Here is a 23,739-nt window from a genome sequence, read left to right on the forward strand (position 1 = left end):
TAGTTTTGTACCCTTTCATGTATGTTTGTTTTCTCAGTATTGCCACTTGCAGAGTTATTTTTAGTTTCTTAAACTGTAATTGGTTATTGGTGTGTGATACACAGGGTTATTGACTGCAGCAATAAAGTGTTTCTATAAAAAAACAGAACAAAGCAAAACCATTATAGTATCCATTTTGTTTGAAAAAGCATATAGAAAAAAATTGAGCTCTTCAGCAGTAGATAATCAAAGTGAGTTCTTTCACTGGACTAAACATTGAACTTGATGACTCTTTAGTGTAGCAGAGCAACACAGAGTAACATCCCGTGACAACTTGATGTTAAATGATTCATAATGACAAAGGCGTAGTAACCATCAGAATAATTGGGCGACTCCTTCAATGCAGGTGCTTTGGCCTCAAATGCAGGAATCATGGGGAGAATTTTCTGGCTTCTGCCATGAAGGAGGTGAGGAGAGAAGATTGCCATGGGCCTTACAATCTGGACCTTCAGAATCAACACTGAGTGATGCTACAAATGCTTCATGTCTGAAAAGAAGAAAAATAGTTTTGTATATGGAGCAGGAAATCCTCAGCAGTTTCTCTAGAATACATTTCTTCCCCCAGTAGGTCAAGGAAACTGCTATCTGCACTGCTGTGAGAGAGCTCATAACAAAGGCATGCATGCCAAAGAGCAAAGATCTGGAGTGCTGTGTCTGTAACAGCCACAAGGGGGCTCAAAGAAAACACTTTTCATTTCTGTTTCTTTTTAACTAATAATTAGTTTTTCATTTTCTTTTAGGTAACAGATCTTAAATCTGCAACCCAAGAGAGGTGTCTCCCATGCAAAACAAAAGTCTCTGTCCTATATTCCCTTGGTAAAGCAAGTCTGGCTCTAGTAAATGAAGCTACTTACATAAACTTTGGAACCCAGCAAGACCTCTATACAAAAATACCTTTCTGGAGAGATGGCAGGATATATTCCAGGGCTTGCTGTTTGACTGGCAGTCTCTGAGATTAAAAGCTGATAAATGGTTTAAGGAACAGAGCCTGTAAAACCATCTGGCTACTGGTTAAAAAGTGTTCCTTGTCTTGGGTTCAGGCATCTCAAGTTAATTATAAAATAACTTATTTCCCTTGTAAACCTTATTTTCATCTGAAAGAGCATTGCTATCACTGTGTGAAGTGTGTCCATCTGAGGCAGAGCAAAGCATTGTCTCAGCAGCACGTGGCACAGCTGCAACTCCAGGAACAGGACTTTTCAGCTGGTGCCCAGGAACGAGCTGTCTGGTGAGTAGCTGCTGGTATCTGGCTGGCAGGACCAGCATGACTTGCCTCTCAGAGCAGGACAAAAGGAGGCAGTTGGGAATCAGAAGGGCGGCAGTTGGGAAGATCCACAAATGCCCTGTGGAGGCTACCGAGGTGTCAAAAGGTACAAGTCCAGCTGCTGATTGTGAAAACCAGGCCCTCTCTCAAGAGCCAGGCTTGTGCCTGCACTGCTGCTCAGCCTCCTGCACTGCTGCAGGGACTGTTCATCCTCCTCCAGTTCCACTTCCCACAGCCACCCTATGGACCTCTCCTGTCACCCACCCCTTCATTTCAGATTTCACTATCCCTAGCCTGTTTACCCATATCATCATGTGCTTGTCCTTTCAGTCTACTCATGCAACCCAAATTTCTTTCCTCTTCCCCCTTCCTCAGTCACTCAACTTGCCTCTGGACAAGAGGGTTGTGCTAGGATGAACCAATTGTGTGGTTGATAGGAATGACCGTGGAAACACACAAAAGTGACACCATCCAAATTAAGGGTGAATGTCCACCTGTGATCCCATTTTTCCTATAAATCCTCTAGGCTCCAGTCTCTTATGTTTAGGATGCTCTCTGACATGTTGGCATTGTGTTGTGTTACTGCAATACAGACAGAAGAGGATACTTCTTCACAGTCTTGGGATGGATGTATGATGTGAGAAAATCAGGCAATAATATCTCATTATAGAAAAAGATCTTGGCTAAATGGAGAGAGGAGGCAGGGGAGGTGTTTTTGGTTTTGTGGGGGGTTTTTTTTGTTTTGTTTTGGGTTGGTTTTGGTTGGTTTTTTTTAAAAGAAAAAATCATAAGATCAAGGAAATGGGAAGCAAGTTCAGTACATTACAGAGAGTGGAATAATTGAAAATGTAATATTGCTCAGTCAGGGTCAAAAAATGGCAAACTTCAAGAATACTCTTTCAAAGTGTGTTCTAGGAAAATGTGTCAGAGGAGCTGAAATCTGAAAATACAGAGTAGACCTTGCTTGAAAGTGAGGGAGATAAATGAAGTTGTCTCAAAGACTTTAACACCAGAGGAGGGTTTGAAACAATGAATGAAACACCAGAAAGCTACGCAGAGCAGAAGGGGTGGAGATCACCACTCAGGGTGTGCTCATTACATCCTGAAGCTTCAAGAAATCAGGCTTGCAATTTCTAACATTTCAAGACTTCACTAAAATTAACCTCCCACTCACTTTTGCTGGGAGTGCCTTGCTGTGAGGTTTACTCTGACACTGTCTCAAAGGCCACCTGCAAACAAGGCTGGCCAAGCAGGCTTAGGAGAATTCATCACTATTAGAGCTGTAGGGTCTGATGCTGGGACAGCAGCTTCCTTTGTCACAGGAAACAGTTATCCTTGTGGTTGGGAGAGAATAGGAAATGTCTCAGGCTGATGACTTGATCCCAGCTGAGAGAGCACAGCTGTCTTGGAGAGTGTATGTAGTGCTTCATATCTGCTTTACCCCTGAGCATCCCAGGATGACTCACCAAGTACCACTGTTCCCTTCCTGTGGATAAACTGAGGTCTCTAAAGCCTGGCTTGCCACTTATCTTGCTCTCATGTTTACCTTCTTGCTTTTGGAAGTGTTGTGTTAAAAGAGAAATGATTATGATAATGGGATTAGCTAAACCAGTGTTTCTCATGCCAGCAAGATGATGGTTTATTTTAAGGACCATGTTACATTCTTGGTCTCATGTAAGCAGTTGATATACACCAGAGAAATCAGATGTAAATTAAATCAAACTATTCCACTGAGCAAACTAAGCTGTGGTAGAAGTTAGAGGTATTATTTCAGGGATGAATTTGGACCTGCCTGATGTTGCACAAGGCTCTGTCAGGACTCTCCCTTTGCTGCTGGGGTTTAGGCCTTTGGCAATAATCTTCAGTCTCCCACTGCTGTTTTAGTTTTGCAATTGTCAAGTGAACCAAATGATACCAAAAGAGTAGCCACTAATGCAGCTGTATTCCTTGTGCTTGCCTTATTTATGGCTTACATGTCCCATGCCTCTGCTCTCCCCTCCTGCTTAGTGGCCTCCCAGCAATGATTCGGGAGGAGAAGCCTGGAAGCACGCTGCTTTCTATCTCCCTCCTCCCCTAAGTGCCAGAGTAGCACTGCTACACCTCCAGAGGCAGTGAGAGGATCTGCCCATTTAGTGGGAAGTGATGAGGTCAGGCAGTTCCGAATCCCATGGTCCTCAGGGCTGAGGAAGATGTCCTAACATCACGTTAAATGGGATGAAGGATCCCAGGAACACCACCTCAAAAAGAGGGTAGGAAGTTCATGGGGATAGAGAGACTCTCAGCCCCTTGTGATCTGGGTGGTCCCTTGAACAAAAGGTATAAAGATAGCGTAGTAAGTGTTGATATAACCCTATGAGACCCTGTGGGAGATTCAACTGGTGTCAGAATTGCCACTGCCTGGATGGCAGAGCAAGGACGCTCTTTGCTGAGCTTTGCAGTTCTAAAGTTCATTTCTGGACACTGAGATGGGACAGAGGCAATTCTATGAACATTGAGGTTTATTTCTCCCCATTCTGGTGGAGCAATATGCAATTAGCACCCATATGTTCTCAGCTATTACCCCATGCCCCTTAGATTATTTATGTAAATTGGAAATTTCTGTAGGCTCTGCTGCTCCCTCTGTCTTTTGTTAATTACCATGTTGTATCATTCCTCCCTCCTCCCATATTAGCATATTTCAGGAGGGCCATCTGCCCACCCAAAATGCCTGTAGCCTCAGGAGGGCTGTAAGATATGTGACATCTTCACAAAACAACCTTGGTTTTCACTGGCATCGCACAAAGATAAAACAGCAGCTGGCTATTGCTGTGAGTTTTCAATCTGAGGGATGCTCAGGCCAAGGGGAGCTGTGAGTAACAAGCAGCAAAATCCATGGCAGAGTTGGTGTTGCCCTTTCCAGGGAGCTGTCCTAGTCCCCCACTAACACTCGGCCAGATCAGGAATAGCAGCTGCTCATGTTTTAAGAGCCCGGTTTCCCAGCATCCTACGTGTGAATGCACAGATCCCATCACCGCCTAGTGAAACCATCTTCACCAGAAGAGCGAGGTGGGTGAGAGGTGCACAGGGGTTGGAGGGCAGAGTGTGGTGTAAGAAAGATTCCTGCCTCCCCAGGAGAGGGACTTGGAGAAGAATAAGCCGGGGTTGGGTGCCGGTCCCGGCCCGGTGACGGGCGGGGCTGTCGGGTCGTGCGAGCGGGTCCTGGGAGCCGGCACTGCCGCTGTGCAGCCGCACCCACGGGCACTGCCCGGTCCGCCGCAGGGACCGAGGGCCATTACAGAGCGATTGCCGTGACGCCTCCGGCTCTGCTCAACGCTGGCAGAGCAGGTGCTACCGCCCCCCAACAACAGCAGCCCCAGCTTAAAACAGTAAAAAATTATTCTATTCTCGCACTGGCAAAGGCGGTAACTTTGCACTCTACCTCTAAGATCATCCCCGTCCCCATGGCAGAGCTCTGCAGCGACGCCCGCGTTCTCCCTTTCTGGATGTTTCCCCCCCAAGAGAGAGCCCCTTGCTGCGGGACCGGGATGTCCTGGCACGGCACTCACAGACCCTGTGCGGGCTTCGGCGCGACGGGGTTTTGAGCAGACCAAGGGTAAGAAGGAACTGCAGCTACCGGGTCAGTCCCGCGCTGGCCCGAAGCCCCCAGGGGGGCAGTGGTGACCCAGCCCCTGGCCCCTGCCCACGCTTGTGTCCTCAGCGTCCGGAGCAGGGGTGTGGGCTGGCACCTTGGCTAGGGAGACCCCTGGGTTCCGTGCCCTCACCAAAGGGCTCCATAGTATGCTTTAAAATGCAGTAGCTGGAAGAACAGCCAGAAGTGGTGAGGATGGTCACAGGCCTGAAGTGGCTTGGTGGTGTCAAAAAGGAGGCCAGAAACCCGGGATCAGGGTCTGAGGCAGACTCAGACTGCTCGAGCAGTTCAAGCACCCCTTCTCCATCCCTTAGAGATGTGATATGTGCAGGGTGCAGCACGATCTCCTTGCATCTCAGCCACCGTGCCAAGAGGGATCCAGGGTGATGTTGGGAGAGTAGGGGAAGCCTTGCAATGCAAGCCTATGTCTGATCCCATAGACTAATCTTTAGGACACATGCCTCAGATCCAGCTATGGGATCCAACTGCCATTTCCAAGAGCGATTTCCTTGTTGGGCATCAAGCAGCCATCAGATACAACATGGAAGAGAACACTGCTGGAGTCTCTGGCAGCAGCATGAAGGAAGATTGTCAATGAGGTGACGGGGGTGATAGCATGTGGTATTTGTTTGCTTGATGAAAATACAACACACCAGTATTAGTAGTCTTGGTGTTGAAGTCCCAAGTGTGCAGTGTCACTGCTATGGGTTTATTTCTCTGGGGTAAGTCAGAGTCTGGAAGAAGCAGAGACAGCGCTTCTGTTCCTAATGACAACATCTTAATTATAGCAGGTGCTTGGTGTATTCAGGGTGGGGACTGTGATACTGTGGGAGTTTTAGAGGGCTTTGTGCAAATGGAGAGTCTATGCTGTGTATGGTTGCAGTTTTGATGTCTAGGTATGCTGGCAGTGGGTGTTCACACAGTAGTGCAAAGACAACAGGGTGTTTGAGAAGCTTAGAGGAATACAGAAAATAAAGCATGGTTACTTATGGTTGTACCCCTGAGGCAGGGTTAGTTGTACAGAGATTTGCAGAGTTAGTGTATATAATGAGGGTGCAGTATGGTGTAAGTCACCATCCCATCAAAAAACCCGGTAGATATGGCACTTACATGGCTTGATGGTGAACTTGATTGGACTTGGTGATTTTAAAGGTCATTTCCAACCTCAACGATTCTATGATGGAGGGAATAACTTTGGATGATGAAAAGAGTGGGATATATGCAGTGTGCTCATGTGGGTAGATCTGTGTAGTGCGTTGGGTCAGTGTAGTATGTGTGTAAGAAGCACACAGAAGAGCAGGTATGCCTGCAGACTGGGGTGATTCAGAGGTGAGGTTACAGAGTGCAGAGCAGTTTGAGATGTGTAGAGGTGGTAAATGGTAAGCGTAGAGATGGTGAGGCACACTGAGTTGTGCAGGACTGCACAGCTGTGCCCGGCAGGACTGCTGTGCTGAGCAGTGTGCAGCAGAGCTCTGAAGGCTGTGTTGGGTTGTGTAGCTGTGGGAGGTTGTTAAAAGTACAGCGTGGAGGTCCGTATAAAGCCTGTTGGCGTGGAGCTGGTGCCCAGCGGGAGGACAAGTGCACAGAGAGGGCTGAGTGCAGGGTGAGGGGCAGGGCTGGAGTGCACGATACGGGGCAGCTGTATCAGCATGCGCTGGGCACAGTGCAGAGTGCGGGGCAGCTATGCCGGGGCAGGGGCACAGCGCAGCAGAGCCTGCCCGGGACTGCCGGGAGGGCTGTACAGGGATGGGGGGCGGTGTGCCGGGAGGGCCCTGCAGAGACGGTGAGGGCTATGCAGGGACGGAGAGGTGGGATGGGGGTGCCGGGAGGGCTGTGCAGGACGGGGAGGTGTGCCCGGCGCTGGGGAAGGGGAGGGCAGCCCGAGCCGCGCCGTGCAGCGGCGGAGGAGGCGGCGGCGCCGGGCAGGGTCGGGCTCAGGCAGGAGCGCGGCTCAGCAGCGCCCATCGGGTCGGTGGGGCCGTGCCGTGCCGTGCCGAGCCGAGCCGGGTCGCGCCGGGGGGACCATGCCGTCCTACACGGTCACGGTGGCCACGGGTAGCCAGTGGTTCGCGGGCACCGACGACTACGTGTACCTGACCCTGCAGGGCACGTCGGGCTGCAGCGAGAGGCACCTCCTGGACAAGCCCTTCTACAACGACTTCGAGCGCGGCGCGGTGAGTCCCGCCAGCCCCGCCGCTGCCCCGGGGGCTGCCCTGCGGACGAGACAACGCATTTGTCCCCCCGAGGTGCCTCGGGCAGGACCCGAGCAGGGCTGGGCTTTCTGTAAACTCTTGTCGGCATGTGCCGGTGCTCTGAAGCGGGACACTGGGACTAAAGTGCCTGCTGACATTCCCGGCCGCCCGTCATCCCCAGCCTTGCCCTAGGTGTTAGCCTTGTCTGTGGTCCTAAGGAAAGATGCGGCCCTTCTGTCCTTGCTTACAATGGGCTTTCAGATCTCCTCGTACTTTCTTTACAAATACTTAAAAATATTTGGGTGCTTCCTCTTGCTAGGTGTTTAGAATTCATATTTACTAGTAGTCAGAGCCCTGATACCTCCAAGGAATTAAAGAGGTAAGAACTTCCAGTGAGAATTACAATGCCTGCCAAGGGAAATGTGTAGGGCAACTTCAGTGAAAGCTGAAAACCAGCTTGAATGTGTAAATGTGAGAATGAAATTGTGACTGGGCTATCTGCTATGCTCTTCTTCCTAACCCAGATTTCTGATATGTGTTGTGCCCTGTCCTCTCTGTTGTCTTACCACAGTATTTGGACTATCCATATGTAATCGCTTATGCTGTAAACACTGGTTTAGAATGGCAATTATTTGCCTATTGTCCGATGTAGAAATAATAGACTCGGGCCTTTTTTCCCCCTCCCAAAATGTGTATTTCATTTGGAAACCTAAATCACAGTTTCCAAAAGATCTGATGAGATTTAAGCAACTTTGAAAGTTTTAAAGAAGTATTCATAAGTCATTTTGGAAGTGAGGCGTAGCTGTCAGGGTGCTGCCTTGCTTTAGGTATGTTTTCTTCAACCGTGGAGTTCACAGCCTAAGTTGAGTACCTGGTCTCTTCTGTGTTAGACACTGCAGATATGGTTAACAGAAGTCAGCATTTTGAGTGGGTGTTGATGGCACGTGTAGCTATGGCCCCCAGATATTTACCAACTGCTGCTATTGAAGTTGATTTTCTTTCACGATTAAACATTCATTAGCTTAGACCCTTGTTACCTGAATCTCCCAAATGGGCATCGAGTCGTTCTTTCTCTCTTATCTGGTGAATAGTCACATACTTTAAGTTAAGCTGAAAAACTAGCAGGAGCGGTTGGAGGAGAGCTCAGACTGTCCTGCAAACATAGAGTTAGGGTGCTCTCCCAGGAGGACTGAGCCCTGCCTGGCTGAGGAGACAACCACCAGGGTTTCAGTTTGCTCTTATTCCTGGGCTACAAAAGAAGGTTTCACTGTCTTTGAGACATGCCTGTGATGGAGAGCCTGGTAGTACTCAACATCCAACTGGACTAGGAAATGACATGATGTGAGCATTCAGTATATGTCCATTCAGCAATTCTTGAGCTGCAGTGAGATCAGGTCCAGCAGGAACAGAGATATATCCCACTGGGTGAGGGAGCAATGAACAGAGGTTTGGGGATCTTTAGTAGCAGCAAATACGCAGTCAGTTTTTTCAGCATGTATTTTTTGTGGACAATGAGAATAACTCTGTGTTCCATAAAGCGTCTGATTGAACACTTGCAGTATGATGTGCTAAGTTTTGGGTTTGAAGATGTTTTCTTGGGGAGTGCAGTGTGTTTCTCCAGGCACCTGTTCAGGTTACATTGTGCCCAGAACACTGTGAGTCTTACTAGTATGTTGTGCAAGAAAAAAAAAGGAAAGAAAAGAAAAATAGCAGTAGAGGAGAACAACAACAACAAAATAAACAAACAAAAACCCAAACCAAACCAAAAAAACCTGAAGCAGGCCTTTGAGGTTGGTTGGTTTGCAAAATGTACCCACTGTTTTCAGTGTTCTGTCCTTAGAGCTTCTTTCAACAGCATCTCTATAATTTTCTTTTCCGCAAAGCGATTCAATTGTTAATACATTTGTAAAAACAAATGCACTTTTTAGCAGATGACCAGAATTTTGCAGTATTATTTTGTAAGGCTTTGTCTGCTTTCCAAGTTTTTTTCTAAATGTTGAGCCAGGCTCTGTAGTCCCATTGTCTTGGTAATGTCTTCATTTGAATTATTGCAAATTTTGTATACTACTAGATATGATGAGGGTGGGCTTGGGTCAGTTCTGAGTAGGAGATTTGCATGCTGAATGTTGATAGAGGGAAAAGTACCTGGAAAAACCTGAAGAAATTTGCACAAGATTAGCTCAGTTGTAGTTTTTGTCTGACTGAGTTCAAGTACTGGACACAGTTGAAAGTCACAGCTGCTTTTCTTTTCTCTGTGTCTTTGAGTAAATGTCTTCAGTGATGAGTGATTTCAAAGCAACTGTTACAGTGTTGCTCAGTTCTCTCCTTTCTTCCTGTTCCCCCTTCATCTGCTTTTTGCTTTTGTTGAAAGAAATAAATACACTCTCAAATTCTTCCAGAAGAGAAATACAGTTCCTTCTACTTAAAAGTTTGTGCTTATAGAAAGAGGGGACGTCTGTGCCATCCTTTTTGCAGTATAATGGTAGTCAGTAGGAACTTCTACTCTGTCAGTGCCCAAGAACTTAAGTTTTGTATGAGATTATATTGCTTGAACAGGATGTCTAACAGGAGGTTAGACAGTCCAGTCTTAATTAATTCTGTTCTCTCACTCTGAATTCAAACGTCTAACATCTCTGTCTCACTGTGCAGTCATCTTGGTGTTTTAATGAGAGACCTCGTACAACAAATGTCATAGAAATCTTGAGCAACCAATTGTCATTTTTTACCTGGATTTTGTATCCTGTCTGTAACCTGACACAGCTTTATTGTATTAGCAAAATTGTCATGTCAGGTGAGCCTGTGGCATTTCTGGCTTGGAGGTAGCAGAAGCTGTGTGAGATACAAGGAGGGAGCCCTTCCTTTCAGAACTGCCATCAAAATTAGAATTGTGTTGGTCATAAAAACACTAAAAACCTTCAGGAACATTTAGGTTAGTTGCATATCCTTTTTACATTACATCAACAATAACTATTTCAAGGCTTTTTTAATATTGGCAAGTAGATTGTTATCAGAGGAATGAGTTTCTTCTAAAGATTGGCTGTCAATGAGACATTTCTCTCAGCATTCTGGATCTGATTCCCATTGCTTTTTAATTTAAATCTTAGGTATACATATATATAGGTATGACATTATAAGAAATCTAGAAATATATATGTGTAAATGTGGATTTTAAAAAATGAAATCTTTAGCTGAACCTCTAAAGGAGATGAATTCAAAAAATGAGAGTCAGGTATCTTGGGCAACAAGGAGTTAATGAGAAAATAAGACTAACTTCAGACTTTCTATGCCATGCTAATCATCTGGCAGCAATGGGTTTTCGTAAGGACTTGAACTAAAAATACTGCAGTATATTTTCCCTAACCAGACAGTGGTTTTGATCACCTTATTTTTCCTCTGTACACAATTAGCTCTAGAACTGGAAATAAGTGAGAAGATGGAGCATAAAAATCTCAAGCAGATGAATAAAAAGCAAATCTGATCCAGATGCAGTTTATCACTTGCTTCTGTATGTTATTTATTGCATTAGTCTTTAGATGTTTGAGTTCCCCCTATAACAATGAACACAAATGGGTAATAATTCACATACGTTTGTGGATTTCTTTGGACTGCGTCTCTGCAAGGCTTCCAGCTTCTGACTGCCAATTGCAACAAAAACATGATAAAATGGAAGGAGAAAATTCGTTTTTTGTTGTAATTGCAGAAAGAGGTGCACAAGCAGGAAGTGACTGGCTTTGAGATAACGTGGTATGACAGCCTGTGATGAGGGACTCTTCTGCAAAGTGCCATCTGGTCCTGGAAAGACGTACAAAATTGCAAAAGTACTGACTGAGTGTGAAACCTGAGCCTAGTAAAGAGTTTATTGACAGTTTTTATTGAGAAAACCAGGAGTTGCAGGGAAATGAATATGGGATAGAAATGGTTCAAGTGCTACCTATTCCTGAAAAGAAGACTGAAGAATTGGAATCCATCTGAGCATACTCTCTATGTTTTTAAGCCATAATCCAGAATTCTTTGTGCCAGTTGACAAGAGTGAAGCTGAGAATATTGGATGTGGGGTGAAAGGCAAAGATGAGAGAGGTGTAGTGTTTCAAAGTGGCATTGTGGGAGGAAGGAATCTCCATTTACTTAGGCAGGAGTACAGGGGCATTTCCTGCAGTCACTTACAGTGTAGTTCTGTGTCAAGGCACAATTAATGTGATTTCTGAGAAAAGCCATGTGACATTTTTCAGTCTCCACCGCTGGTTCAAAGTCATGAATCATCAAGGGAATAAATTTATCTTTATACATTATCCTTTTAGCTGTTCTAGGATGGGATGGCAGGGTTGAAGAGCCTGCAACATAAACTTTAAAAAAATGTTTAAAATTACTGTATTTATTTGCTTTACAGAAAGAACAGTATCTTTTCTACTATGGAGATGCAAGGAAAAGTGATAAGCATCATTATGTTGCTTGAGATCTCGTCTCTGTGATTTTCTCTCTCAGCCCACATCCTAGCAGACAGATGCTGTCATCCCAAGCTTGCCAAGGACTGCTGTACTGTTTGTGAGGCAGTCTGTTACTGCCTGGTGTGTCTGGGTGTGCTATTGACATAAACATTGCCAAATTTTATTTAAGACAGGATGGGTTTCTTTTGTAAAAGGAACAGTTCAATGTCTTTTGCTTTAATATGATGGGGAGAATATGGATCAGACTAAGATTAGTCCATTAAGTTTCAGAAAATCAAAATAGGCACCATCCATGCCCATTTTAAATATGTGAACCTAAAATTAAAACAGGCTGCATATTAGAAGTTCCAGTATCCTCGTTAGTATGAAACAGTCTCGTATGAGTTGCAGTGTAGTAACAGTCATGGCCTGACAGTTTCAAAGTTGATTGAAGAACATCTTTGGAGAGAGACAAGCAAAGGCAGTGTTTCGTTTTCTGTAGGATGGACTTCAAAACCTAAAAGGTTTTTTATTTCTCTCTGACATCCATGAGTCAATTAGATATGACAAATTTTATGAGAGCTGGTATTTTATGCAACGGATTAAGATAGAACTGAGTTCTGTCATCTCAAACTTTGGTGTACAGATAGATGTCTTCACTCCAAAATGATCATCAAAGCTGATAATTCATGGATAGCTCATACAAAAGAGCACTTTGCATCAATAATGTGGCAAATGGGTTAAAATGGTAGAGGAAGGGATGCCAAGGAATCCTTCTTATTCCAGTCATGTGGAGGCAAATTGCTATGAATTTTTCTTTTGTAACGGTTGAAATAAGTGCCATCTGAAGGCATTTAAATTTTTTGTCTTCCTTTTTTCTCTCTGGAATGTAATCTTTCTTCACTTTTCAGTTTTGGCCCTTATGTGAATTAGCCTTTAACTAGCAAGTAAGACAATAACAGTAGGTATGTATCAAATGTCTGGGGAAAGCTAAGAAAGTGCTCCTGAAAAGAGCAAGGAGTGTGTGGTGTCTAGGTCAGGAGCGGAATGGCAGAGCTCATGCAGACAGGTGAGTCTCTGCAGGCACTGCAGCATGTGAGAAAAACCACAAGAGAATGAAGTCTCTAATTGTAGCCACATGAAGCTTAGCAGATCACTTGAGCAGGGTAGTCTTTGCTGCTCCCATGGTTGCCATACCCAATTCAGCTTTGTTAAGATGAGCACTTGGCTGCTTCCTTATGCCCTGAGCTGTTCAGACTTCTGGAGAGTGAGAATCAATTTCCATTCCTCTGAATTGCCTAGCACCACATGGTGTCTTAACAGTCATATTTGAAACAATTACTCATTTATTCCTATGCTGGTAATGCCCAAGAGTTCAGATGACACTAGAACTGTCATTTGTAAGAGATGTGTTCCTGTGTAACCTGCTCTAGGTGACCCTGCCTTGGCAGGGGGGTTGGATTAGATGATCTCTGGAGATAGATCTCTTCCGGCCCTAACAATTCTACAGTCTCTGTGTTCACTGTCCTAAATATGTCAGGCAATTTAGCGAGCCCCTTAGGTCAGCATTCATAACAGCTGTTGTGCTGGGTGGTGCTGCTCAGCACGGGGAAGAAGTGAAGCATCATGTCCTGACCATGTAGCTGCCACTTCTGTAGCCCTGCTGGAGCCATCATCACGAAAGGGAGAGTGTGGGATGCACTCGCTTCCTCGGCCTGATGAGGTTCAGAGCTGCACCCCCAAACCTCAGCAACCCTTGGTGTAGGGGCAGCACTGGGACAGGTCTGCTCCTCTTCTGGGTCACTGAAAGACAATTAACTCAAGATTTCGAGGGCCTGTCCCTGATCAGGAGCAGGCATGGGAGGAGTCCACTAAAGGAGTAGGTGTGGGTGGTCCCCATAGTTTTCAGTACCAGCAAAGACTGTGACCAGACCTTTAGCACGAAAAAGGGTTAAACAGACAAGCTACTGTGCAACTCTGGGCTGAGGTTCTGCTGTGTTGCAGGAGTCAGGCCTCTCCAGAAGGAGCTAAACCACATTGCCACACGCTGGCTTGTTTTATGTGAAAGAATGAAGTGCCTCCAGAGCTAGATGGTCTTGTGACCCTTGTTTTCAGTTAGCTACTTCAATTTCTTTGTGCATCTGAGCCATACAAACATAAAATGTATCATTGTCCAAATCTAAGCTGTACAAAACCAAAATGTACCATTGTCCTCATTTTAAATATGGAGAACTGGAAAAGAATAGGAAGGAAAAGACAAAGGGGATCTAAGTGATCTAGATACTGTTCTTAGTCTGAAGCACATATAACTAACACACAAAAGTCTTTAGATTTCTTGTCCAATGTTTTAATCTCATTATTGTCTTTCCACTCCTGCTGCATGAGTAGATGTGCCCTAGCAGTACCCCCTCATCTGTTACTAAGAGAGAATAGTGGATGGCTTCATGGTCTGCGTATTTTTCCCAGACTTGCAAACGTTTCAAGGAGTAATACCATTTTCAGCTTGCATACAAAAATGTTTCTCTGTTTCTGGAGTGTTTTGCATGTTCTTGTTTGTTCTTTTATTCATCTTTCTGTTGTGTTGCAGTCCAGTAGTCCTTTTTTCACCCACTAAAACCTGGAAAGACCAGGTATGCCTGTGTAATGCTGGTGATGCTTCCTGCATGTGCAGTAGATCACTGACTGTATTCTGCTCTGCAGGTTGACTCATATGATGTGACTGTGGAAGAAGACCTTGGAGAAATTCAGCTAATAAAAATTGAGAAACGAAAATACTGGTACCAGGATGACTGGTACCTTAAGTATGTCACTGTTAAAACACCAGTGGGTGACTATTTGGAGTTCCCATGTTACCGTTGGATTACAGATGAAAAGGAGATTGTCCTTCGAGATGGAAAAGGTGAGAACCATAAGAAACCAGATTTCCTGCAGAACATCTGGAATTTTTCTATTTTTCCTTCCCCTTTTTTCATGTACCTCCGAATTGTCTCTGTCATATGGAGACCCAGTTCCAGTCCTCTGCTCCTAGAGAATGGACTTTCCCTACTGACCAGGAATACTTCCTGAGCAGCTTGTTGACGTAGGCACTGGCAATTGAGTTGAATATTTTGGGAAGCACATACAAGGAAGAGTCCTTTTGCTAGCTTGTTATACTGGTCTTGAATTTGAGGGCCAACCCTAATCCAAATTTTTGTCTGCTCCACATCCCCATTGCTGAAGCCCTTTTGATCTAAGTAGAATTGGTGTTCTGTGGTTTTTTCATACTAAGCTCCCAAGTAGCCCATGATTAATTGCCTATGAATTGTCTTGTTTACATGACAGTGAAATAAAATCCCAAAGTAGGCTGGTCAGCAGATGCAAGGACTGACTTGAAACAGCAACTTACTTTTCACTCCTTCTCTTTGCATGCTGTCAAGTCCAGGACAAGGCAAAGTGATGGATATGCCTGCTGCAAGTACTGATGACCAACTGAGGAAAGTGTTTTAACTGTCTCTGACTACCTACCTGCTGTGGTCAGGGTTGGGGCAGATATTTATCACCGATATTTGCTTGTTCCTCTCTGTGCTACCTGGGGTAGGTTGGCTGCTGTAGTGGTCTGCAGCATGAGTGCCTGAAAACAGCTGAAACAAGTATGAGGTGGTAGAAAATAAATTTTTATCTTGCCCTTAAGTTTTTGGCTACTCCTGGCTGAGGAATTTTGTATCTGAAGCCTTTTGTCCTATAATTTCAACTATGTGTCAGTTTATTTTTGGTCTCCAGGGGGATTTACTATTTTTTATAATATGATTTATAACAACTGTAACACTACCATGGAAGGCAGCTTTGCCTTTCAGAGTATGGTGAGGTAAAGGACAAGAGCAAGTGAAACCCTCTTGGTAACTTAAACACAATCAGCTGGAAACCATTAGCCATATAGGTTATCAGCTGTATTATCTCTGATATTTCCAGCCCCAAACTGCTATTGTCATGAAACTCCTGCTGGTTTTATCTGCCGTCCCATTTGCGTATGTAAAGTGAGTCTCATAGTTTGCCCTTTCTCTGATCACTAAGGCAGCCTCTATGTTATTTAGTGGTGTGTTGAATTCACGGTCAGAAGAGCAAAATATCTGGAAATAAAGCCTCATTGTTTTTTCTTTCTCTTCTCATGACAGGAAGATGTGATTATTGCCCCAAGCTGACAGGGAAAAGCACAGCTCTCTCTCTCAGGAGGGAGGTTCAGTGATAGTTTTCTAGTGTCTTTTTGCAGAGAAGATGAGGGGGAACAATATTGTGGTTTCTCTTATTGATGAAAATTCCCTTAGATACTGAACTGTAAAATTAATTCCCATGACCCTCTTCAGACCATTTAACACTAGATACACACAGTAAGTGTCTACACTAGGAATCCAGGTTTTATATACCGTTGAGACGGATGTTCCTAGCTTGAGCTAATTGCCCCTTGGAGGCAACAACCTAGGAGCTTATCTCCTTCCACAGATTCTCTTAAAAACCTGTGGTTTCTACTCAAAGTGCTAAATTGAATCATGTAAGCATTTCCCACAGAAACTTTGTAAAGGTATAGATCAGAAGTTTGAAGGTTTGAAAACTCTGCTGTTTGAAAACTCCTTCTCAACACCTGGGCAGTGGTGGCGGGGGAACCTCATAACCCTGTCTCTTTTCCCTGTTTCACAGCAAAGCTACTCCGAGATGACAAGACTCAGATTCTCAAGCAGCACAGACGCAAAGAGCTTGAGTCCCGCCAGAAAATGTACCGGTGAGTTTCCTGCTGCTCCCCAGGAAGTGCAGGTTCTGTTCTCATCAGATCAGAGTTTGGCAGAGTATGTTCCGATTATCATATGGCTCCAATTACTCAGCTCCTGGATAAGACAAAACATAAGTTGGCATGTTGGCCATATCTGGTTTTTACTTAGGTGGAATTCACTCTAAGTGATGACCATCCCAGTGCAAGGAGCATTACAAGATATTTGAATCTCAAATAAGGCTGTCTGGAAGGCTTAAGTGGGAATTCAGTGATACAGCCTCACTGTGGGCCCTCTGGCACATGGCTGTGCTTTGAAGGAAGATTTGGAAGCATATTTCATTTGCCTGTTACAAGCAGTACTACAGTTTTGGAACATGACGTGAACATATCAGCTCTGACTGGAGCTTTTTGGCTGCTGCAGCAAGCTACTTTTAGTTGTTTCCTGCACCGGGGTGCAGTGGAGAATCAGTCCCTGTTTGAGTGGACTGGAATGTGCTAACAGAGCACAGTTGTGATACCCACCCTAATACTGTCATAGGTATTTTTTCCTAATCAGTGTCACAATGAGAAAATGTTGTCTTTTATAAACTAGTAACTCCACAAGGCGTTAGACATTTCCTTATGCAAGAAAACGTGCTCTGTTAAAATAACAAAAATTTCTTGCACTTGCATCTCCTTATCATGAGAATAAGGATCAGGGTAGAGGGTCCATTCAGAATTGATGGATTGAGGCTTGGTGCATGTGTTGTTGATATCATTTGAATAAGAAATGCTTTTACTTACAAATTACAGGAAATAGAGCAGAGAAACACATGTTTCCAAAAAAGGTGTGACACAAAATTTTATTTATGTATGCAAGAAGGAAGGGAAAGTCATTTGTAATTTCAGGGAAATAGCTATTTACAATTCAGATGCATAATTGATAACACACAATGCAGTCTGTGTGTGGCAGGCAGTTTGGAAATACCACCGAAACAGTATTCTTTACAATTCACTTTCTGTTGTTTTGAAATAAAAATAGGGCAGAGAATGTGTGCCATGACCATTAGGAGGTTGAGGAATTGAATCAAGACTATCCGAGTATCCTGGAGAGTGCCTTTTGAAGGAATCTAAATACACGTCTGAGTAATTTTAGCTGCTGGATCTCAGTTCTGCAAAAATGCAGCCCCAAGACTGAGCATGCATTGGGCACCTGTCTGTCTCTCTGTCCCCTTCCCTCCCAATACATTTGAAGTTAATGCCAGTTTCAGTCAAATGTGACAAGTGTTTAGAAATACCACAGATATAAGTTACTTCAAGCTTTGTGAAGGTAAGTGGCCAAGTAGTTGCCTTCCACTGTAGGGTGGATTGTTGCCTTCCACTTGAGGACTCTGTAGGGTACTGGTAGGTATTGATGTGATGTAAGTCACTATTTTTGGCCTGATTCTGCCACAGATTTCCTTTGTAGAGGTGAGTCACAGAAGCAGAGCTCTCATACTGGTAAGGTTATATGGTTAATCAAACCTCTTCTATTTTCTCAGCTGGAAGGAGTGGCATCCTGGTTTTCCCCTGAGCATTGATGCCCATTGTCACAGTGAACTGCCTCGTGACATCCAGTTTGACAGTGAAAAGGGAATTGACTTCATTCTGAACTACACTAAAGCGTAAGTGTTTGTGGGACTTCAGGAGTTTTTCAGAATCTGTTTTGGGGCAGGATAAGGATCTGATCATATTTTAGGTTTCATTGTATCTCAAAATTGGATTCCTTTCTCCCAGCTGGATCATCAGTCAATCAAAGTAGGAAAGAATTAAATGGATTTTTAATTTTATTTTTTAATTATCAATATTTAAGCTTTTCACACTGGGCCCCTGGATTCTTGTTAGACATGGTTTTGGCTGTAGGATGGAGGAAGCATTGGTGAAAAGCAGAAGGACTATAGGCCCTCAGACCTCGAGCTTTTGATTTAGTTCTCAGCTTTTCCCTCAGGAGGTACTTCTCTCTCATCTGACTGTTGGTGATAATTAAACCTTTCAGTCACATACCCAAAGAAGGTGGTATCAGTGCACCCTTGACATCACACTGAGCAGTTTGTCAGTTCAGCTGAGCAGTTCATCTGAGTGTTTTCTGCTTGGGACAACAAGGTCACTGTCCACCAGCTTGCACATGTCATGTAATTGAGAAAAACATTGGATGGCCACTGAATGAGCTTGAGTAATCAATCCTGCAGAGTTCTGGAATAGTACAGGGTCAATGAGGCAAATAAGACCTCTCTGACCTGTAAGTCTCCTTCTGTGCTGTCTCAAATACCCAGGTCACATCACAGTATCTCAGATATCCCACCATCTATTAGGTGGTGGGATAGTCTGACATGAGACAAGACTGGTCTTTACATGTCAGAGCATTCTTGGTGTTACATTTATGCAGTTGAATTTTTTCACTACCAACAGAGTCAAATCCCATGGTTTGTTCCAAGAAAACCTACGTGCTTGTTTTCCAATTTAGAATATTGAAAACCTTAAAGAACAAAAAAACCTCTTTTTTTATGTCTATTTTACCTCCACTGTAGATTTCTTCCTCCCTCCTCTCTTTACCACACTAGGATCTGTTTTTCACAGTAGAATGATGCTTTGTAACCTCAACAAATATTTTTTTTTTTTTTTTTTTTCTTTTTTTTTTTTTTTCAGAATAAAAGTCCAGCAGGTGTGAACAGGGTGATGGGTGTGTTTCTGCAGCATGTATGGCTAGGTGAACCTAGGTCTTTCAGAGCTAATCGGAATAAGGCAGATGAATAGCTTTGAAAAGTGGGGATCTCTAGCTTTCTGTCTCATGCCCACTAGGATGTTAGGAAAATGACAGAACAGGTCAGAGAGTGTGTGCTTTTGTACCTTTTTAATGCAATACCAGCTGTTAACACCAGAGAAGTGACTGTGAGGACACACAAGGATTAATGGTATGAAAGATGGACAGATGCTTCCTGCTCTCTACGCTTGCCCAATGGCACATTTATTGACTCAGCTTCATATCTATGTTTAGACTTACAAAGAACTAAATCTCTCATCTTTAATATGGGTCAGAAGTTGAGGTCCCTTCTTACCTCATGAGATATCTTATTCCTCAAGCAGGCTTTTAGTATTCACTAGAAGTTTTAAGGAAACTGGGCCTTAAGTGTAGATCTTTGGGAAACCCTAGACTCTAATATTCCCCTTCTACAACCTTGCAAGAGCCTTTTAGTCAGCAGATAATGAACTTGGTAATAACCATCAGAAATAGTTCTTCAGGAAAATAAATTTAAAAAAAATAAAACAAGGCAACAGAACTGTGGAAAATTACAGAGTGTTGTTTAAAAGGCAAGTTAATTGTTCTATAAGGCCAAAAGAAATAATTTTTGATTTGTAGTCAGGATTTTAGTACAATGCAGACCAGATTATCACACCGAGTCTGTAATTCCTAGTTTTTCTTCCCTCTCTGTACAAAATGATAAGTTGAATTATCAAATTTGATTTATCAAATTTGATAATTTCTTTTTCTTTACATCCCACAAAATGCTGGGTGAAGACCCTATGCGTATTTGTGAAGTACTCTGAGATTCAATCAGGAGGAACAACAGTACAGCCTGTTCATCATAAAACAGACACAGGGGTGAGGCCATCCTGAAAAAGGGAAAAATCCATCATAGTTATTGTGTTGTGCTTCTGTGAATAAACCTGTGGCAAAACCAAGAAGAGGTTCTAAGCAAAAGGTGAAAGGTGTGAAAATATGCAAAACGCCATGCAAGATCAGTGAGACCTTCTCTTGTTACCCTGGCAGTGGCATGTTATTCCAGACTTCTACAAATCCTCTGTTGTCCAAGCTTGGTGTTAGCCAGTGCACAACACCTGTTTCCCAGCTCATATAGAAGATCTGAGTGATACAGGAGCAACAGCACCTGAATGCCAGAGATGAGAGGTTTGCCATAAGAGCACATAACCAGTTTGGAGGCTGCATTTCCCTTCCAGCAATCCTATCCTGCCAGGCTGTGGCGTGTTGACAGAGATCCTGAATTGCAGCCAAGCGAAACTTGGAAGCAGTTCAGCAGAGTTCAGGGACATCTATCTTTGTCATTGGCTGTAAGGGGTCCTTCCCATGAAGGAGGAACCTGAAACTGTATTGCAGATAGCCACCCATTCTGGATAACTGGTATGACACAAAAGAGGTTTTTCCAAGGAATAGCAATGCTTCTTGTCTGGTACATTTGGCTGAAAAATCTAGACCTATGATTATGGTTGAGTGATCTGTGAAAATCTTTGAAGAATGAGTTTGATAGCCCTTATCTAGCTACCCTGATACGCTTTGGGAGCCTGGGACAACTGCCTGCAGGAACGGAGTGGAGATACATGGGGGAAGGCATGGGTCCTGCCTTCAGCTGGAGTGCAATAGGAGGGAAGACAGGGAGGTGTGTTTGGAAATCCAAAGGAAAGTGTAGAGTTGCAAGGTGTAGCAGTGGGCAAGTAGCACATTTAAGGGGAAATGTGAGAGCTGTAAGAGTTATATGAGATATAGGGAGTAGTGGAAGAGGGGAGAGGAATGCCCTTTTACTTGGACTGCAAAAATGAACTTAGAAGGGGGGAGGTATGTCTCAGATATTTTTTATGCTGTTGCAAGGTTGGATCTTTAGATGCCATTGGCAAAGGATAACTTGGTAAATTTACAGGATTAATTGTGTGTAGGTGGAGATAATCCTGAAGGTGTCCAGTGCTGACATGACCTACAATATCTAGCAAATGGAAACTCTCAGCCTGGATTCTGTGCCAGAAATACAGGCTTGTGTTGCTATTTGGGACCAGTGCTGCATTTGGGCAGATTAAGTTCTACAAGAAACTCTGCCATTTTTTTCTTGCTCTGATTTCTAGTATGTGCCAGTATGACACCCAGAAATACTTGATTTCTTGGGGAAAGCAAGTCCTTTGTAAGTTTGTTCCAAGATAGGAAATGTGAAAAACTTCCTCCTTTTGGAAGAAAAAAACACCTGAGAATGAATGTGTGCCTGGCATTCAGCAGGGCAAACCACAGCAGGTTTGTGACTAGATCTCAGGTGCCGTGCCTACTGCTTGGTTTGATCAGTAGACCCAAGTAAGATGAACAGAGTGAAGCAGTACATATCAGCTCATGTGTCAAGTGTTTTCTAATCCTAGAGCGGTTCTGAAGGAGGGCAGAGGCTCTGCAGGACCTTTAGCGGAAACTTTTAAATAAGACAGTCTCAAATAACTCTTCTCAAGCTACCAAGTTATGTTTTTTAAAATAACTTAAACTTCTGGTGATGGTCATACTTCCTCTAGAAGTTCATCTGTAAATCAGATACCTAGTCCCTCTCCAGAAAGTCCTGCCCAGTAGTTACAAGATACCTCTGGAGAGGTCATGTCCTGTCATGTTAGTTTTCCTTCCTAACATGCCTCCAGGCACCTCTTAACCTTGACTGCCATCTGCAGCAGCAGAAACAGCCCATTCTACACGTAACCCATCTGAGCTTAGTGCATAAGCAGCTCCTTTGTGGGGGTCATGGTCATGCTGGTCTAGAGCCCCCCTCCAGATTAGCACTTGTTGTTTCTCCTGGTTTTTGGTCCTCTTCAGCCAGTTCTAATCCAAGCCTTTTTATAAGTTTACTGATGATACATCCACCCTTCTGGGATTCTTCCTCCCTCAGATTCTATGTGTTACTTCCTGTAACCCTGCGACCTTTCTTCACTCTGTCATCTGCCCTGCATATCTCTGTGTGCTGTGTGCGCATTTGAAGTGTTAGTGGGAAGACAGATTTCTTTTTCAAATTCGTAATTTGCTTTTTCGCCAAAGTAAAGGATTTCTATCTAATAACAACAGTTTAGCATTTATGTAATAATTTAGGACTTGTCATCTCATATAAAGGGAACTTGCTCGACTGTGCTGTAGACAGAATATTTTGCTGAATTTGCACTTCGAGATATTTCTGGATCCCAGCCTGCTGTGTTCATGTGTTGCCTGCAACCAAGTGACTTGGTTCCTGAGGTTTAAGGGTCAAGTTTAACCAGCAGCTCAAGTAAATAGAAAGCTCTCAAAAGCTCAGGTCTCACACTGTACAGATCCAATCTGGCCTTGATCACATAGAGACTTACAGTAGCTGTTTAGGAATAGTGGCTGACCGATCCTGGGCTGTGTTTGTTCTGACTTCACTTGTTCTGCATATCACTCAGTCTCTTTGTGTTACCATATCCCTTTCTGAATTGGTGTTAATAATCATCTCTGCAGTCTCAGCTGATGCTAGCTACTGACAGCATGTGAATCACTAGTTTTTCTGACTAGAGTTTCTATGTGACATAGGTTCTAAAATGCTGCTGTTGTAGGTTACCAAGAACAACTCTAGAAAGAAGTTCTGTAAATGCAATAGCAGGAGCTGGGCCCTTGATATGCCTTTCTGGCTTATGTATAAAGGTACAGCCTGCAAATTTAATTATGTAGAGTTGACCAATCCCACATTCCATCTCTAAAAATTTATTGTGTTTAGATATATAAAAGGGTGGAAAAGAATGGGGAAGGGTATTACAGAAGCCGAAGATCATTTTTTTCAGGTATGTTTAATTTTGGTGTATTTTTAGGATGGAGAATCTTTATATCAACCGGTTCATGCATATGTTCCAGTCCTCCTGGAGTGATTTTGCAGATTTTGAGAGGATCTTTGTCAGAATCAGCAACACAATCTCTGGTAGGTTTATCAGCATTTGCTCATGTTTGTATCATAGAATGATCGATTAGTTGTCTTGTACATATCTGATCAGGATGGAAGTGGCTGACCTGCTCTTCTGCTCTCCCATAAGTAAACTGTAATCTGACTGTGGATCACACCACCAACCCTCAAGACTGAAAAACAAAGATATGATCTCACAAGGAACTAGAATTACTGGTAGTTGCTCAGTGACTTTCTCTGTCCTGAGCTACACTGGAGGCCAGGCCAATTGGGCATCATAATCCTTTTTGGGTTTTAGAAATGCATTTTCAAGTATGTACAATTCCCATAGTACGTATTTTCTTAAGTATTTTGCATCTAAACCTAAAGGTAGCTTAGTGGAGTTGCTTTTGAGGTCATATTAGCTGTTAAGGCATTTTTGAAAGTCTGATCATGCATGTCCCACTTCAGCCATCTAAATACATGGAATATCTCCAGAAAGGCAAGTCTGGTACTGTTCTCTGCTAAGGGCAAGTGTGAAGGGGACCCCTCTTGCCTCTGACACAGACAAGATCAAAGACTGTTGCCTAATATCCCAGCCATGTGCTCAGTTGCACTGCTGCTAAAAGTCCTGGCTTCTCGACCCTGTTCCAACAGAGGGATGCTACCACTGCCTTGGTTCTGCTGTCATAAGACCTGTAGTTCTCCTCAGTTGGTTCTTGTGGATCATTTGTGTCAGTGGCATGGGGCAGCTCAAATGCTTTCCAAGGGTATATTTTTCCTCACAGGGATTATTTT

The 23,739-nt window shown here is 43.7% G+C and overlaps 1 protein-coding gene across 1 annotated transcript in view; it reads left to right on the forward strand.

Moving 5' to 3' along the window:
* Positions 1 to 6,889: 6,889 nt before the first annotated feature.
* ALOX5 (arachidonate 5-lipoxygenase) overlaps positions 6,890 to 23,739 on the forward strand; it is a 32,750-nt gene continuing 15,900 nt past the window's right edge. Inside the window, exons 1-5 of the mRNA XM_050305716.1 lie at positions 6,890 to 7,105; positions 14,248 to 14,446; positions 16,219 to 16,300; positions 17,809 to 17,931; positions 22,874 to 22,980. Of these exons, the coding sequence (XP_050161673.1) occupies positions 6,956 to 7,105; positions 14,248 to 14,446; positions 16,219 to 16,300; positions 17,809 to 17,931; positions 22,874 to 22,980 (661 nt within the window). The 5' untranslated portion in view covers positions 6,890 to 6,955. The remainder of the gene's footprint in view (positions 7,106 to 14,247; positions 14,447 to 16,218; positions 16,301 to 17,808; positions 17,932 to 22,873; positions 22,981 to 23,739) is intronic.

Source organism: Myiozetetes cayanensis, unplaced genomic scaffold, assembly GCF_022539395.1.
Source record: "Myiozetetes cayanensis isolate MyiCay16 unplaced genomic scaffold, myiCay2020 scf10, whole genome shotgun sequence".
NCBI lineage: Eukaryota > Metazoa > Chordata > Aves > Passeriformes > Tyrannidae > Myiozetetes > Myiozetetes cayanensis.